At 39.4% G+C, this 18035-nt stretch overlaps 1 protein-coding gene across 5 annotated transcripts in view; it reads left to right on the top strand.

Moving 5' to 3' along the window:
- Positions 1–17731, top strand: part of LOC311437179 (uncharacterized protein C14orf132) — a 46161-nt gene extending 28430 nt beyond the window's left edge. For 2 of the 5 annotated variants that reach the window (XM_084520113.1, XM_084520112.1), the window contains exon 2: positions 9754–17731. In XM_084520113.1, the coding sequence (XP_084376239.1) occupies positions 9754–9978 (225 nt within the window). In that variant the 3' untranslated portion in view covers positions 9979–17731. The remainder of the gene's footprint in view (positions 1–9753) is intronic. The other 3 variants (XR_014693342.1, XR_014693343.1, XR_014693344.1) reach the window with 3 other exon arrangements.
- The last annotated feature ends 304 nt before the right edge of the window (positions 17732–18035 follow it).

Consider the following 18035-nt stretch of genomic DNA (forward strand, 5'->3'; position numbering starts at 1 on the left):
TATGCAACTGTATTGGGTTTATGTAGCAAGGTTTTCGTAGTGGGGGGCTCCAAGGGTAGCCTCTGTGAGAAGAGTCCGGAAACCGCCCCATGTTAGATAAGGGGCAGGTTCAGCTGGCTGCAAAAGGGACCCACCACTGCCCAGAGCCAAGCCAACAAGCCATGTTGTTTGCACCTCTGCGAGAGAAGATTTAGGAAAGGGGAAAAAAACTGCTGTGCCACAGCAGCTAGGAGAGCGAGGAGTGAGAACCAGCCCTGCAGACCCCAAGGTCAGTGCAATAGGAGGGCAGGAGGTGCTCCAGGCATGCAGCAGCAGTTCCCCTGCAGCCTGTGAAGAGGCCCCTGGTGGAGCAGGTGGATGTGGCCTGACGGAGGCCACAGCCCATGGAGAGCCGGTGGTGCAGCCCGTGGAGAGGAGCCCACGCAGGAGAAGGGGTCTGGGGGAAGCTGCTGCCCGTGGGGGACCTGTGCTGGAGCAATTTGCTCCTGATGGATGGACCCCATGGTACAGAGCCATGTGGGAACAGTGCTTGAAGAGCTGCTGCCTGTGGGTAGCCCCCACAGGCGCAGTTCGGGAAGGACAGCACTCATGGAGGGACCCAACATGGAGCAGGGGCAGAGAGGGACTGTGAAGGGGTGGCAGAGACTTAGAGACTGACCACAGCCCCCATTCCCCTGCAGTGCTTGTGGGGAGGAGGTGAAAGAGGGTGGATGGGAAGAAGGTGTCTTTAGTCTCTTTTTGTTTGTTTGTTATTCACTGCTCTAGCTTGTAAGTAATAGGTAATACATTTTATTAGTCTCCCTATGCTGAGTCTCTTTTGCCTATGACGATAGTTGTTAAGTGATCTCCCCTGTCCTTATCTTAACCCAAGATAAGAGTGAGAGAGCTCTTGTGGTGGAGATCAGCTGCTGAGCTGAGTAAAACCACCACAGGAACAAATAGTTACCTTTGGAAGACAGATTTCTTATCACTGTGAGTTCCTCCTCGAATACCAGAAGCTAGGAAATAGATAACATCTTTTACGTTCCAATTTTAATTCTCTCGTGTATCATATGGTTCACTCATGACACAAAAATGCAAGATAACACAATTAATTTTCAAGCACAGTAGTGTGCTTTCTTTTTCATGTGTAAGTCACTCCTGAAGCATTACAGAATAAGTTGCAGGGGATGTGCATTCTATAGGTTGTTCAAGCCATATGTTGAGCCTGGTGTGCCTGACAGGATCAAGAAGTATGGCAGCCTGCCAGATGTTGGTATTCTATCAAGTGAAGTGAATATAGAAATAATATTTTGCAGTCCTCCTTTCTTCCTAGAAGCTGGTCTGTATGCTTTACTTGACCTTCAGGCCTTCTGCTGCTTATAAGGTCTCCAGACATGAAAATAACTAATTCTGTCAGTTGTTTTTTTTTTCTCTCTTTCTCTCTCTTTTTTTTTTTTTTTTTTTTTTTTTGTCCATCTCAACTGGAAGACATCATTTTTGTTGACTTTCAGGGTTGTTGTTTTTTTTTTTTTTTTGTATATGTTCAGCTAGGTACCAAGTAGGCAAGCAAAAGTATTTACGAAAATAGCCTTAAGACATGAGAAATATACTGCAGCATACCTCAGCCCTCCCCCTTTTTTTGTTTTTGAAAAAGTGATGCAACATGAAAATGAAAGGGAAAAAAAAAAAGAAAATACAGAAAATCTCTCCCCTGTTTTGTGAAGGACTCTTATAGCTTATATAGGCTTAAGGAAAATAATCATTATGTTATAAATTGAGACTATTAAACTGTTTTAATTTCCCTTTTAAGGCTTTCTCTTGGATGCCTGGAAGTATTTTGCATGGGTGAATTAATCTCTGGAAGTCATCACAGAATGTTTTTTTCCCAGTGGGTTTGCATTATGATGAGGGCGCTGGCCTCTTATTTTATCATATTTGAGGATAGATTCCAGGTGGCTGTCTCCAAGGTGCTGAAAATGAGGCATTTATATCCTATCATTAGGTACAGCAGAGCTGCAGTGGTAGTGATTACTTCCCTCAACAGGCAAATGTATCCCAGCCTGTCTTTGTAGAGCAACCATTAATGTGTAAAACACATCAGATGTATAATTTGAAAGCTTTTGAGTCTGCATGGAGCAGTAAATAATTTCTCTGATGAAATAGAGCTAAGCTATATTATGCCTGTTGGTGTGGTATATCTAAACCTCAGCCAATTAATTTTTCATGGGCTGTGTAGCAAGGATTGGAGCTAGCATGCAAGAATTTTATTCCTACTGGGTTTTGGTTTGAAAATGGTCAGCATATGCAACAAAGATGAATTTGTATGTAATTATTTTTTCTCTAGAGGAATAAGAGGATGTCCAAAATACCACATCCTTCTAGGTCTAACCCCCCAAACATCTGCCCCTTAAAATTCATTTAATTTAATTTATTTTTTTTTTTGTGAGAAACATCCTGATTACTGAATTATACAGTCATTTACAAACTCACTGCTTTTGTCCATGCCTCAAGTGTAATGATTTTTCATCTGAAACTAGTTTTTAGTTCTGAAATTATGTTGTTGCTGTGAGTGACTGCTAATTCCCATCCTCCTCCATCACTATGTCTAGGCTTTTTTCCAGGGATTAGCCTAAGCATCTTGTTAGGATAAGGGAGAGGGAGCAGAAGGAAAAATAAAAAATAAAATAAAATATGGTGTTCAGCCCCTTTCTCTGCTACTAAGATATCTTGCCCAGAATAACAAATTGGTCACAGATGAGCATGACTGCAAAGATCACAGTGGAGGAAAGGTTTGTGCAACCCTTTTTCATATTGAGAAATGACATTAGATGTCATTTAGTTTTTATTATATTCCCACTCTAGAGCTATGTGGTTTTCTGCTTACACCTCATCATTTGGCTTTTCTATTTAAGATGGGAATATCTTTTCCTCTCGCAGATATGGAGTGTCATTACAACCAGCTTGTGTTACTCTTCTTTTCCTCTTTACCCTCCAGCATACAGACAGCCACTTCATCTTTTGTTTTAAGAACAGCTGAAACTTCCACTGATACTGTGTAGCTGTGTGCTTGCTTCCAGCCAGCAATATCTCCTTGTGTCTTTATAGTAAAGCTATCCCATAAGACACTCTGCCATGGGCAGTGTTCCTTTCTTTTCACCAGACAGTAATTGCTGGCCTGGATCAGGGCAGGAGACCATACAAATTCAGTTAAATCCAGTAGCTTGGCTTTGAAGTGACCACTGCCAGAAATATCAGAAGGAAGTGAAAGGAAACCTCTAATAGGTGGGATATTCTTTCTAATGCTGTATGGTTAGAGAAGAATTAAACTCTGAAGCCTGGTGTTTGAAGTCCTTCCAAAACTGTGTTTAGTATTAAACTGACACAACTCTTGCTCTTATCTCTAAAGGAATTCCTGTTCTCTTAGAGGTCCCTAATATGACTACGTAAGGTGTGAAAAGGTCATCCGTTCTGCCAGTCTTGAAAATTGTGAACAAATTTGAATAGCTCCTACTCAAGATAACATTAATGTGAATAAATTTGAATAGCTTCAACTCATGATAACACTTTAAAGCTTCCTACTGAGTTTTTCTGTGTTGATAAATACTTGCTCCTCTGGTTCCCTCTGTTCAAATTTTTTCTTCTATGTGCATGTGCGCCTGGATGCATGGAAGTTATAATTGTATGCAAATAGGACCCAGGCATCTAAGCCTGGGTCTTTTCTCTGGCATAGTGTCCCCAGTAGAATGTATTGTATTACTGTATTACAATATTATCCTCTATTTTATTACGGTAATGTGGAAGGTCAGCAAGTATTGCTATGTGAATGGCTGTTCCTGACACATCCAGATAGTTTAAAACACGTCATACTTGACTGCTCTATATGTTTTTGTGGTATTCATAAACACCTCCAATTTAGAGTATACAGATTCAAATCTAAGTCACATATAATTGAAATCCTGAAGCTTCTCCATAAGGTTGTTTGGATTTCTGTTCAACCCCGAGCAAAGCTTGCTCTTTTCTTTGATGCAACATTGTTGGCATTGGCTGGAAGAAGAGAAGGAACTCTTGGAAACAAAGATAGAGTGAGAAACTCCTCCTCTTTTTCCATTTGAAACTTCTCATTTGTCAGAAGTAATAGGCTTTCTTGTTTGTTTCCAGTCTTCTACACCTGGAAGATGAGATCCAACAGTCAGTTGACACTGATAATAGTTTAAAAATCATAGTGTTCTTTGAAATAATAAAAGCTATTTCAAGGAGGCATTAGGCAGGTGTAACTTGTGGGAATGGAATTGCAACTTGTTTATCACTAACGTATCTTGGATGATACTTATGCAGAAATATGAGAGTGAAAAATAATCAGGGTAAAAATACTTCCATGCTTGTTATTTGCATTGTATCTTGCAGCTGGTTCAGCAGAATATGTTTGCACAGATAGGTGCTCCAGTCTGCACAAGGCATGTTCACTTATAAGGTACTTGAGATGTGGCTGTGCTTAGAGACAAAGGTTTAGCTGAGCTTGGTTCAATTACCTTAGCTAAGGCAAAGCTGTTTCTACAGCCAAGAGCAAACTCAGAATTGAAATGCCTGCTGCAGCTCTGGTCATGTTGGGATGTCCCTTTCTGAATCTCTAGACAACTGTTGGTCAACTCAAGCCTCTCTGTTGGTCAACAGTGAGGCTGAAACTTGCACCTCTGGCATGAGATATTGCTGATAAGGAACAACTTTGAACAGTGATCTCATCTAAGACGACGAAGACATATCTAGCCTAGCAGAAGTCAGGAAAGCAGTGGAGGGAAATACACAGGTCCTAGGAATACATTGAATTGGAAGAAAATCAGCGATTGACTGCAATAGAATAGTAGGATTAAAAATAAAAAGTGAAATCCTGATGCTTCCAAATTAGAGTGAAAGTTTTCCATTGCAGGGTGAACATTTTGACAACCATATTTTTGAAAATAAGCAGCAGTTTTTCCTAGGCTTGTCAACCTCATGCTCTGATTTTAGGGTGAAGCAGAGATCTGAATTAATTATAGTGCAAATTTGAAGTTATCTGCATAAAGCATTTACATGGGTCCTCCCCCTTCAGAATTAGACCTATGTAATTTTGTTAAATAAGATAGCCTTAGGTGCCCTTAAATTCTATTTATGTGGGGGTTTCATGCATTTTAACTAATCCCCTTGCAGAGAACATCATATAACTCTTTTGATTGTCCCTGTGTACCTAGTCCTTGTGTTGTAAGTAGTAGAGTCATGTTTTGGCAAATGGTGGGTGGAAGAAATTGTTTTTACAGATGTTACCAGTAAATAAATAATAGCAAAGACTTCTTTATTTGCATAATAATACATCTTAGATGAGGAAAATACATATATGCATGAATTTATGAAAGGCAAGAGACTTAGTGCAGGGAGAGTATTGTTCATATGGGGTATCCTTTTAGTGCAAAACATTTGTTTAAAAAGGGCTTAAGAATTAAAATATGATTCTTTGGTGAACTTGTGTATTGCTGCCATCTTCAGCAACAACTGCATTAGTCAGATTGATTTGTGATTGCAGCTAGGAGGTTTTCAGACACAAATATACACTCCAGTGATCACACATTGCCAGGCCAGAAGGATGTACTCATTTCATTTTATGTGTTCAGAATATGTCATCATGTAAAAATATGCTGCCTAATTTAACCTGAAAGAAACTGAAAATTTAGATATTCCAAAGTAATAACAGGAAGTTTGCAAACTAACATCTGAGCTGGGGTGACATTTCACAACACAGTGTCCCATTCCCAGAGAAGTTTACAGCAAGGGTCAACTTCCAGCATGTCTGTTAGAGCTTCTGCTGCTGTTTCCTAATATGTAGAAAATAACTACTGGAAGATTTAGCTATGCTTTCAAATCTCTATCCTGAGTCTGGTTTCCCCCTTACATAGCAGGAACAGAATGTTGAACTTTTCTAGCTGACTCCAAAATTATTTTTCCCTGATTCTCAAAGAAACAGAGCAGTATTATTGCTAAATGATGGATTTTAAACTATACTACTTAAGAAAGTTATCCTTTTTGGAGTATTGGTGACTGGGACTTTTTTTTTTCTTCCTTCACTTGAATCCTTTTGGTTATAAAATAGGTTTTTTCTACTAACTAGAAAATGTGTCACTTAACTATTCAAGAGCCTTGTTCTGCTCCTCCTGACCCTAGAACATCCTCTTGGATGCCAGCAGGAGACATTCAGCGCAGTGGGTGTTCTCATTACCACTTGGCATTTTGCTGTTTGGTTTCTCTGCCTGTTGTTATTTAATGATTCGAATCCTTTCCCCACCACTCCCAGAAGTCATTTAGCAAAAGAAGTAGTAGGAACGCTACTTAGCATTATTGACATAGTCACTCAGGAAAGAGTTTAATTTCAGAGCCAAGCTACAGCATTCTCTCTTCTGCCTTGTCCCACACTGCCATGTTTCCCAGTTAAGCCTTTTCTCTGGTCTCCTTGTCCAGTGATTTTGGGGAGGGTGGCACAGGTGCTGCACAGCTTTGCCCCAACTTTAAAAACCCTCTGAGAATAAAAGAAGATGCATGTCACTTTGTAATGTCAGCGACAGAGGTGAGATTCATGGCTGATGTAAATCATCATATATTTGCTTCATGGAGGCATGGACAGACAAGTAGAGCAAGCACAGAAAGCATTGCAGGCTTTCTATCCTTAGCTTACAGTTTGTCAGGCATTTCACAACTCCCATTAGTGTTGGGAGGGGATATCTCATAATCTTAAATGCAATACCTCAAATAATACTGCAGAGGAAAGATATGGTACCTTTGGGGAGAACAAAGACATCAAAGCTAAGGATGAGATTCATCTCATAAGGTTAATATACCATAAGGATAGATTGCCAGTTGATGTTTTTCCCTGTGCTTCCCTCTCCAGTGGAGAGCTGGGTTTATCTCTCATGGCTGATTTATGTGATGCTAATCACTGGGCAACCCTTATTGTTAAGTGGCAGTAAGAGGCCAGATTGAGAAGGATGCGCAGCTTTAGGTGAGCTCGGGTGGAAGCTGACAAGTTCAAAGCAGCAGAATTATTTGAGTTATTAAATCCAAAGCATTATCATCTGGCTTATGAACTGCCTCAGCTCAGAACAGCAGGAGGCTGTGAGACGTATCAGATATTCTTGTCCTGTTGTGCTCTTACTTTTTCCTGAGCATTTATGGCCAGTGTTGGAGCTTACAAGGGAGATGGGCTTTCTGTCAGGCACTTTACAGCCATTCCTTGGTTCTTACATGAGGTCATTTTAGCAATGAGAAAGAGAGAGTGTGCATTTAGAAAGAAACTATTTCTTCCAACAGAAAATCAGCAATAAGGTTTATTTCCAGATCTGTGGTTAAGTGCTACTGACCTACAAACAGAAAAACTGGAAGTCAGTTACACAGAAAGTGTGTGTGCCAGGTGCTGAACGTCAGTGCTTTATGTCAGGTCACTGCAAGCCTTGAGAAGATTCAGATGAGCTGTTTCACCATGTGTTCCTCTCAGATGGTGAAAACAGCTTGTTTGAGCCTTACATGGTACGAGGAGACTCACATTTGACATCACTTGCAGCATGGTGTGTAGCTGTGCTGCTACACGAGTGCTCCCTGCCCCTCTGACAGCATCATGTGGACTAGCAGTGTGGAAGCTTGTCAGCTCCGATAACTCACGGAGGGTAGAGAATGTGTGGCCCAAAAATCAGATTATCACTCATCAGAACAGTTCTCATGATCTTTCCAACGTCGTGGGCACATGCACATACACATATACCTGTATGTCTTTCATAAACAGTCACCAGGATGGTTTCTCCAGTTGTAAGACATTGCAGAATTGATCAGCCTAAAGACTGTTGCCCTTAAAATGGTTTGCTAAAGAGACAAGCATCTCAGATCAAGCATTTTGCTGCCACTGTGGTAAATTATGCGCATGGTTTTCTATGTAGATCTTTAACTTGTGTCTCCATAGCTGTTAAATGGCAGCGCTTCTGTATGTATACACTCGTCATAAGTGTTTGGGGTCAGAATTGCCTTTTATGGCAAGGTCTATGTAAAATGGAATTCTGATTAAACTAAGTGTTTTCCTTTATCAAGTCCATAAAAGAGGCTGGAGGAATTGAATTCAAAACATCAGGCTGGGCTCATTGCGAAATGGAAGCTTTTGTTCTCTTTAAAACAGTGTTGAAGCTGGAAGCAAAAAGCTTTGGGACATATTTCACACTTGACTTTTGCAATTTCCTGTCTGGCTTCTTGCAAACTGTTTTTGTGTAGTCATATGTGCTCTCAAAGATAATTTTATTTGATGTGGATTGGGCAGTATGACGTTGTAGTCTTTGATCATTATGTTTCATTTTGAATGTGACGTGATATGTTCTAGTACAAACAAAACTGTTCAGCACTCAGCTTTGAAAGAGAGACTGCCTTGCATTGCTGTAAAGTGATCTGAATATCAAAGAAACAAACAAACAAAAAAAAAAAAAGCTACTTTATTGTTGAGTTTAGGGAATTCTTTGCTCTAATTTGTAGATTACAGCCACCACAGTGGGAGAAGAGAGGTGGCTTATCCCTGAATCCTCTCCTGCTTAGCAGCCTCCATAGCACACCTGCAGACAGCCAGGAGGGGTGTAGTTTGGTACCAAAGGCAGCATCAAAATGTAATGCAAGAGCTGAAGGACACAGTGGTGAAAAACACTGATTTTCTAGCCTGCTGGGCATTGGGCGTGGTAATTTATCATAGTATAGCAGCCTTCTGTGATGTGGCTGAAGGAAGGCTAGGTTGGTTCCTCCATTATTCGTAGGCCATGGTGACTTCAACAGCACTATGCTGCTGCTAGCTGTAATAGTACTGTTACTAGTACTGCACTAGCAAGTATTTTTATCTTGTTGTTACTGAGCAAGAGAATCCTCTGGTTTCAGCTGTAGAGGAGAGAGAGACCTATTGGGAATGGTGAAGAAAAATTATGCCAAAAAACATCTGCAAGTGAAGAACTGTGAACTTTTCCTGGTATCATTGACAAATCCACTAAGAATACCAAAGAAAACTTATTCTTCCCCAGTAGACATCTGAGATGGGAGAAGTGTTGGAAATCTGTCACTTCATTGCAATGCAGCCTTTCATAATCTAATTTGAAGTTTTCCACTGCATAGATTTATAAATCCTTTAGATTTATAGAATTATTAGAATTTATCTATTTATAAATCATACACTGCAGGTATGTTTTGCAGTGAAGTTAGAGCACTAAGTACACTTCATCTATCTAACTGCAACAACTTTTGTAATTCATATATTTTTGTGTTTATAAATCAAAGGTTCACTTCTGAGCCAAACACAAACAGGGAATAAATTCCTTGTATTGAATCCTCATTGTGCTTGCTCAAGGCCTTTGAGCAGTATGAGTCCATTGCTCATAGTCACAAAACAATCGCAGTACTCTAAACTTATGCTTTGGTATGTGAGCGCATTGTGGATAGCTCTACTTGTTATTTTTAATTTCATATAATTGTGTAGGTTGACTTGGAGTGTGCACGTTAGCTCTTACATATATTACATGCAATATACATAGTTTTCCTGCAATAATACCAATTTTAACAGAAATAGAAAAAATCGTGTAAAGTATGTGTGTGATATTCCTGATGGCTTAGCACCATGTACATGAAATCTTAGTAGTTTTGCAGGTTGGCTTGTGGTTACTCTTTTGTAATAACTTTGAGACCAAACAGATACAAGTATTGGCTTTCAATCTCATTTCTCCATATCCTTCTTCACAGCTTCCTGTTATGGGAGGAGCCTTTATGGACTCACCAAATGAGGACTTTAGTACAGAGTACTCCTTGTTTAACTCCTCAGCCAATGTCCACGCAGCTTCTTCCATGCAGAATCCACCAGAAGAGACATCCCGGTCTTCAAACGATGCCATATTGTTATGGATTGCAATCATAGCAACAATTGGAAATATTGTGGTTGTGGGAGTGGTGTATGCCTTCACCTTCTAGGATGCCTGTCACTCCAAACACTGGAAGAGAGGATAACTGCAACAGTATTTGTCATGTGTATGTATGTACGTGTGTATATATACATGTATATCTATATAAATACGTATAGGTAGGGACTTTGTTGATTAAGTGCTACCACAGTCATGGATGTGAAATGCAAGTTTATCATCATGAATTCCGATGGCAGAAATTTGGATGCAATTGCAAATTGTATGGAGGTGAAAGCTTTAACTGAGAACTGAGCGAATACAAGTTTAGTATGGAAATGAAAGAGAGACCAGTGTGGGTATAGTGAATCCAAAAGAAACAGAGATTTATACAGAAAGTGCTTATTTTCTACTGCTTAGATTTTTCTAGCAGCTTTTCTGGGTTTTGTCAGCTTTTTTGTGTATTTTTTTTATGGTGGTATAATGTTGTATGAAATTGTTCTGTGTTATATTTGCTGGACATCTTAGTTTTCTGGATGGAGTAAATGGTAGGCATTGGGTCAGTTCTGATGCAGTACAAGGTCATCACAGGTGTGTCTTGAGCACTTTCATACACTAGGCTGTGTTCAAAATGTGTCTAACGCTATGACAGGCAGATGCATGCTATTTACACTTGCCTTACTAGATGTGGTAATCTAGGAATTGATGCTCAGCATGCCTGCTGTTTGCTGGAGGAGGCACAGCTATTGCAAGGTGTGACTGGTTTGCAGCCCCTCAGCTCCTCAGAAGAAGGGTGAAACCCATTTCTGTGTAGGGATACTGGACTGTAATGACAACAATAGTTTTTCTTCCAGGAAACAAAGGACAGATATCATGCTTTCCAACTTATTTCCTTCTAATCCAGGTTTTCCACAGAAGTTATATATTTATATAGTTATAAGCATATAGTCATATTGAAGGAACATTGTGAAGCCAAAGAGTAAGTGATGTTTCTGAGAAAAATAGATTTGAAGGAAAGATGACGCTTCTGTGCTCTCAAGAGTGAATGCAAGCATTTATGTGTGCTGGCATAGAAATAGCACAAAAAGGTAATAGGTGGCAGATATACAAATACTTGTGTTTCAGTCTTAGTAAGTCTCTGGGTTGTGGTGAGGCTCCTGGAAGTGGTTCTTACGTAGACTACGTTAAGTAACAACTCCAATTGTCATTTGGATTTGTTCTGTTGGGGAACAGTATTTCTACTGCACTCTTCCCATCAGCAGCTCCTTTTAAGAGCTGTATCTTTTCAAAACATGCTGAAGCCCTCAATGTTTCAGAGATTATAGAATCCTCTGGGGGGAGGGAGGGGGTATCATCTCTGTTGGAAATCTTTGTCTTCCCTCTAAAACAAAACAAAATACACAAAATATCTGAACTTTGAGATAGTAGTAGACCAATTCTTCCTCTAAGTATGCATGTGGTATATTGGTTTTCTGCCTCATGCAACTAGTATGCTAATTCCAGAAAGCGTCTTCTGAAGACACAGAGACTATTTTTGACACTTGCCTGCCACTGAGCTTGAGGCTGGCAAATGTAAAGGGAGGTTTGGATTTTCCTTCTTTTCTCTTTAGACCCATTTTCCTGCAGGGCTGGTGAGTATTTACATGAATCAAAGCAGCATGCCCCAAACCAGTATCTAGAATTGTACAGTAGTCACTGTGTATATTTTTTCATGTCTTCATGAACTTGCTTTTAAAGCTGGAAAGATGCAAACAAACAGCTAGCAGGAGGGAGAAAAGGGACTAAGTTATTCTGGGGATGAGAAAAACAATAACAACTCACCTGAGGAATGGAGCTTCTGTATGTTTAGGTATTTCACTGTTTGGAGGCAGCGTTTTGTTTGAGAACAGAAGAAATCTGTTCTGGGGAAAAAAAAAAAAAAGAAAAAGAAAAAAAAAATTTGAGAAGCACACTTTTGGAAACTCAGATGTGCAGAAAGCAAGTTCTGTCTAATAAAATAGCTATAGTCTTGATACAGAAATAATGCTATTCACAGTTCTAAATGGATGTTTGCCCTTCATAGGCAAACAGAAATAATAATAACCAACAACAACAAAGGAGCTGAATAGACTGTGTACTTCCCCTGTTCTTCTATGCCTCTTTACCCTCTCTGAGCAGAAAGTAAACTGTTAAGTGAGACTGGAAGGCTGCAGAAAGGTCTCAAAAATGGAATAATGCAGGACAAGATCTGGTATGCAAACATCTAGGAACCATGCAAATATTACTTCAAATATATTTTTATGATATTCTATTGCCTTTTAATTGTATCAGTGGACTTTTCTTTTGTTTTTCTCTTCAATGTTTCAATAGGCTCTCTAATTAGTTATGCCAGATCCTGCAAGCACTATTTGTGCATGAAGAGCAAAATTTTTTTCACCATGATTAAAAACCAGTTTGACACTATGGTACTTGCCCAATGGGATTATTCTGCTGCTAAATAACTTTGCCGGTGGAGTGCTTTGTTTAAATTTCCTAGAATATTAATCTAAGTGCAATTAGCAATGTTTACATTTCTTTCTCAAAGCACTAGACTAAATTCTTCACCCATGAAGAAGCATATTAGAGAGGGAACAGCAAAGAATCACCACTCTGCTAATGAACCTGAGTGACACTTTTGTGTTGCTTTTCCCAAAGAAAGTGTCCTACTTTCATTTGAAACTGATAGTAATTGCAGGAGTGTTGGAAGACAATGAGTTCTGCCTCCCTCATCCAGATCATCATCATACATGTTTTCATTATTAGAGAATGAGTTGTCAAAAGCAGCCAGACAGAACCTTAGTTAAAGTAATTGGCTTGACGGGTGACATGGAAAACAGGGTGCAGGAAGCAAGCGCAAGCATTTCCTATCTTGTAGCTAAAGAAACTAACAGTCCTGTTAGTTTTCTGCTGCTGAAATATATTGTCAGGTGATAAAAGATTCCTACATTAAAGTAAGCAGAGCTGGCTCAAATTATGATCTCCTTTGATCAGGATAAACACTCTGTTTCTGGATATAGCATTCTGATTGGGTCTACTACAGCCTCTTAAATCTCCTGGAAGGCTAAGGAAGGCTAAAATTCAAGCACTGAAAAAAGGAGACTCATCCATCATTAAGTTCAGAGAGACCACAGAGGGGAGGGGAGAAAAAATGGTAGATGTTTCACAGGTGTGGTCCTGTGAAATGTGTTATCACTGCTTCATTATGTGAGTCAAAGTTATAGCCTGAACTGTCAGCATAGCTTGACTTAGAGGACTGTAGCTACTCCTTTTCCTTGAAGCAAAGCAGCTGGAGAAGTGCTGTCACTCACTGAGGAGTGATGAGCAAGTCTAAATGCATTCCCCCGAGCTGTTCTGTAAAAGCTGAAGAGGCTTCTGTGCTTTGCTGAGCATTTCATGCACCAGCATTAGAGCAGGATTCCACTTGTAGATCTATGCTTTAAGTATGTGCATCTAGCACAGATAACAGCTACAAGATCCTGATCAGAGTTTGTTCAGTAGTGGACAAAAGAAGAACATTTCCTACCTGCAGCATTAGACCCCTAGCTATGTTGTAAACATCATCCTGCAAGCACAAGAAGCCATGCTGCCTGTGCTCTGCAATTATGAGTGATCCATGGGAAGCAGGGGAACAGACTGGATGCCCTTACAAGTCTTTTCTTGCCATGGCCCCTAGGGATCTACGACAACATATCAGATAATCAAACTGTCACTTAAGAATTTTGTTATTTGCTCTAAGCAGCCAGCAGCTCGACACAGCAGCTGTGCAGCCACCACAGGAAGGAGACTCAGCTTGGAGTTGGCCTCGATGATCCTTGTGGGTCCCTTCCAACTCAGGATGCACTATGACTGTGATTCTGTGAGACTGAAGGCTGAACAGTTCTGGAGGTAGGTGCAAAGGCATGTTAGATGGGAGAACTGAGTGAGGAAACTCATAGAGCCACTCCTGCTATACATTTAGCTCCAAGGCTAGGCACCTGTTCTTGTCCACAATATTAATATCCCCCTAAAATAAAGGGAGGAAGCAGCATGTATTATCATGTCAATGCATTTGCAAAAAGGAACAGATTTTGAAACTGATGCAACAGTAGCAGAGGGATTCAACAGCTACAGTAACATATTTAGCCATTTAAATGGGAAAGTGAGCTGATAGTTACCTCTGAAGTAATGAAATCCACTCTCCAAAATCCTTGTTTACAATGGGACTTGAGGGTCGTCAGCATCCCACCAACTGCCTGTAATAACAAGACCCCAGTCAAGAGTGAATAGAAGCAGCCAGCTATTGTAGTCTGAAAGGGAAAACCTGCCTTTATGTCTGGGACACAAATTAAAACAGCAGTCTTTAGTCTATAGGAAGTTATGCAGTTTGTCTATTATTAGAAGCTTTCTTTTTGTTATTATTGAACTATTCCAGTTCTTAATATCCTTTTCACATTTCTCTGCAGGCTGCTGAGAGTTATTAATTTCATGTAGCTCTGTCCATTTATACAGGGTAATTTTGCTGGGCTTCCTGTGGCTAATCACAGAGCAGAATTTGGAAAATTATTCATTTTGAGGCTGATTTCCATTATTAAGAGAAATAGGCTGAAAATCAAAATCGCAGATCAAACGCTTCTGTGCTTTTAAAGCACTTAGAGCTCTGGATAAGTGGATTTCATCTGGCTAACACTCAGAAAGAAAAAGGGCAGTCAGGTCTCTGATGGTAATGTCAGACATCAGGGTTCTGACAAGCAGAGCTTAGCGCTTCATTAACTCCTCTTCTGCCCCTCTGGCTTTCTGGATGCACAGTCTGAGTGAGCTAACCATCAGGTACAACGTGTCCCTCCTGCATGCTAATCCTCAGGGGACCAAGGCCATTTGTGCCCCTAGCAGAAGAAGAGCTGGAGATCAATATTCTATTAGGTATCTTGTTACACAGCATATTGGTCAGTCATGGTAAGATCAAGACAGGAATGGTTTAAAAAGTAGTTAGCCCCTTTGCCCCTAATCTGGGAAAACACTTTAAAAAATCAAAATATTCAGAGGTCTTAAACTTTCGTACTGGTCTTGATGTGATTTTTGTCTTTCCTCATACAACCCCTTTTACCTTGTCTTTCCAACTCAAGACAATGAAAATGAAGTCACCACTACCCTTGTCTATGAGCATGTAGGGAAATCCTAGCAGGTTAGGAAGAAACATACCGCATTTTAGTTTTTGGCTGTTCAGGCACAAAGTAATAGGAAAGACTCCAGACTACAGAGAAATCTCCAGGGAAATATGTGCCTTTGCAGAACAAAATGCATTGCAATTTTGTCCCATTCTGATCTGTACCAGAGTACTTACACTGAGACAACATGGCGAGATCTACAGTTGCTGTAACCTGTTTTAGGAATTAATGCAAGGCAGACAGGTAATGGAAACAAAATGGTAATACAAACCTGTCGTGTCTAATCATCTCAACAGATTGCTTCAAAGGCAGGTTTACCTGAGTGTCATCAGAAAGCTTGATCTGTTGGTACCAAGGTAAAAGCCCTTTTATATAGGCACAACCAGTGTTTCCATCTTCTTCAGAAGTCTTTGGATCATTATGCTACCCACTCTTATCTTTGCAGTGCAGGCTTCTAGTGAAGATATTTTTCAGTTGTAGAAAATACTGAGGAAGCTTCCCATGTGGATAGAATACATAAGATTAATGCCCAAAAGTGCTGATTAGTCTCCCTGCTAAAACAAAAAAACACCAAGGTTTCTTACACAAGGCATGTTAAAGAGTCAAGTATCATCTGTACAATAGCATCACCTCATTTTTTTCTGCAGCTTTATGCCAGTAAATCTCACAATGTCTTATTGTTATTAACCACAATTAACAAAAGTCAAGAACAGAGACAAATAATTTTTCAGGAATGTCTTAAATGTCGCTACCTGATCCTTCAGACTGTGTCATTCCTCTTACCTCTCCAAAATACCCTGATGTGAAGTCTCATCTATCCCTTTAAAATCTCTTGGCACCATGTGTCTTCATGCCTTCATTTTATTTCTCTTCTTGTCTTCTCCATCTTCTTTTCATTCCCTGGCATCAGAGCACACAAGCAATTGGAAGCCAGCAATGTTTTTCAGCCCTCCTTAACCACCTCTGTTGACCTTCAGAGGAATACTACACAAAGATGTAGTATTAATCTTTGTAACTCTATCATCAGTATCCATACAACCCAAAACATACATTTTAGAAATTCCTGTTTTTACTATTACTGCATCATTAATTGAGCTTTCCCCACCCAAAATCCCTTTCTTTTTTTAGCAAATCATAATCAGCATTAAAGTACTTAGGGTAAGGGAAGGGGACTGAAAACAGGCACTGAAAAGCACCACAAAAGGTAGAAAAACCCCATGTAGCATCATGGCCATGAACCACTATTCTATCCAGTGAAGAGAAAACACAATGTGCTGACCCATGGGTATTTCAAATCTAGTCACACTTATAGTTCTCAGATGCATGGTAAAGCTGCTATAGTCAGATGGAGCATTTCTAGATCTTTTTGTGAGCAAAATGAGGTGTACCTTAAGTACTTCAAAGTGTTGAGCAACCTCCTCATCAGTCCATGCTTGTTCTGGTATTGCTTGAAAAGCCTTCTGAACAGCAGTCATTAAGGTTACGTTGCATTTCCTGTGGAGTTCAGTCCTATTAATGAGTGAAAAAGATTAAACTATGACAAGATTTAGGCCTAGAACTCTTTCAGTTACTGCCTTCACAAGGATGGTTGAAGTTCCGGAGCCTGCAAGCTGCTTTGTCCAGAGGGACCTTTGCCTCCACCTGGAGACAACTGGATTAATAACACATGTATATAACATCTGCTTCAGTGGAACATCTTGTAGGACTAGCTCCAGGTTGCTGGTTTTTTATTTTAAACACATCTAAAGATGTCCATACTTCCCTAATCAAAAAAAAAAAAAAAGAAAAAGAAAAAAAAAAAAAAGCAGAACACTGTATTTTTTTAAAAGAGAAGGTAAAGAAAACAAGACTGAGTATTTTGATAGATATGCTAGAAGGATATTTAATGTAGCAAACAGTTGCACTATTTTTTCTATTGTATGAACACCTAACTGAAGAAATATATGTTCTTTCTCCAATAAAGACCTTTTCAGTTAAGAAGTTGTAAAGTTGGGAAGGAATAGAGTGCAAAGTCTCAATGAAGTTTTAAACTAATGTAAATAATCCGGTAGCTAGCTTTGTGAGGTAGCTTATAACATTTACTTTTCTGTTACCTCATCTCAAATATTGCCTAATTGTTTGTGTTTTGTGTTTTTCCCCATGATAAACTAAATAGAAACACTTTGAAAGCATCTGTACTTCTCACAAAATTGCAGTCATTTGGAAATGTCATCCTTCAGCTCATGTAAAACAAGTTTACTGGAGCCCTTTAGAATGCACTGTTATTTTTTTTCATAATAATTCTGGAAAATTTAACTCTCTTGTTCTTTGTCTCTGCTACCCTGTTTTGTACACTAACAGATTTGCAGGGCTTCTTTGTATTGTTTTTGTAGTATATGGGTTGGTTTACAGAAAAAAAAAAATTGCTCTAGTAACAGTTGTTCTTGAAATGTGAATCTTTATCTGTAAAGAGAAAAACTTCTTAAAAAATATGTTTTCTCTAATTAGCAAGTTTATTTAACAGAAATGTATTCTTTTCTGCTCCTGTTATATTCTTACACAGTTATTGACTGCTTTCACTATGTATGTACTTGGTACTGGTTTGTTCTTTTACTATGATGAAAATGACACCTTTTGTTAACAGCAGATGGAAATTGTGTTTTGGGATAAAGTTCTTCAAATTGATGGCAATGTGCGATTTTTCATTTTATTCTCTTTAGCTGACAGCATTTAAAAATCTGTAAATGCATCAGATTAATTACTGTTACCTCCAGTGATACACTGACACTAATAACTTGTTGCAATTTACAAATCTGCACGATTTGTCAGCTTTTGGTAACTATCTCTATTACACATATGGCACAAAGAAAAGACAAGAAAAAAAAAAGTCTCATCTTCCTCAAACTTCACCTCAGAAGCCCTCATACCATGAACACTTGTGAAAGTCATTACTGTCCCAGCTCACTCCATTTAGCACGACCATATTGTC

This window comes from Aythya ferina (genome assembly GCF_964211825.1).
Source record: "Aythya ferina genome assembly, chromosome: 5".
Classification (NCBI taxonomy): Eukaryota; Metazoa; Chordata; class Aves; order Anseriformes; family Anatidae; genus Aythya; species Aythya ferina.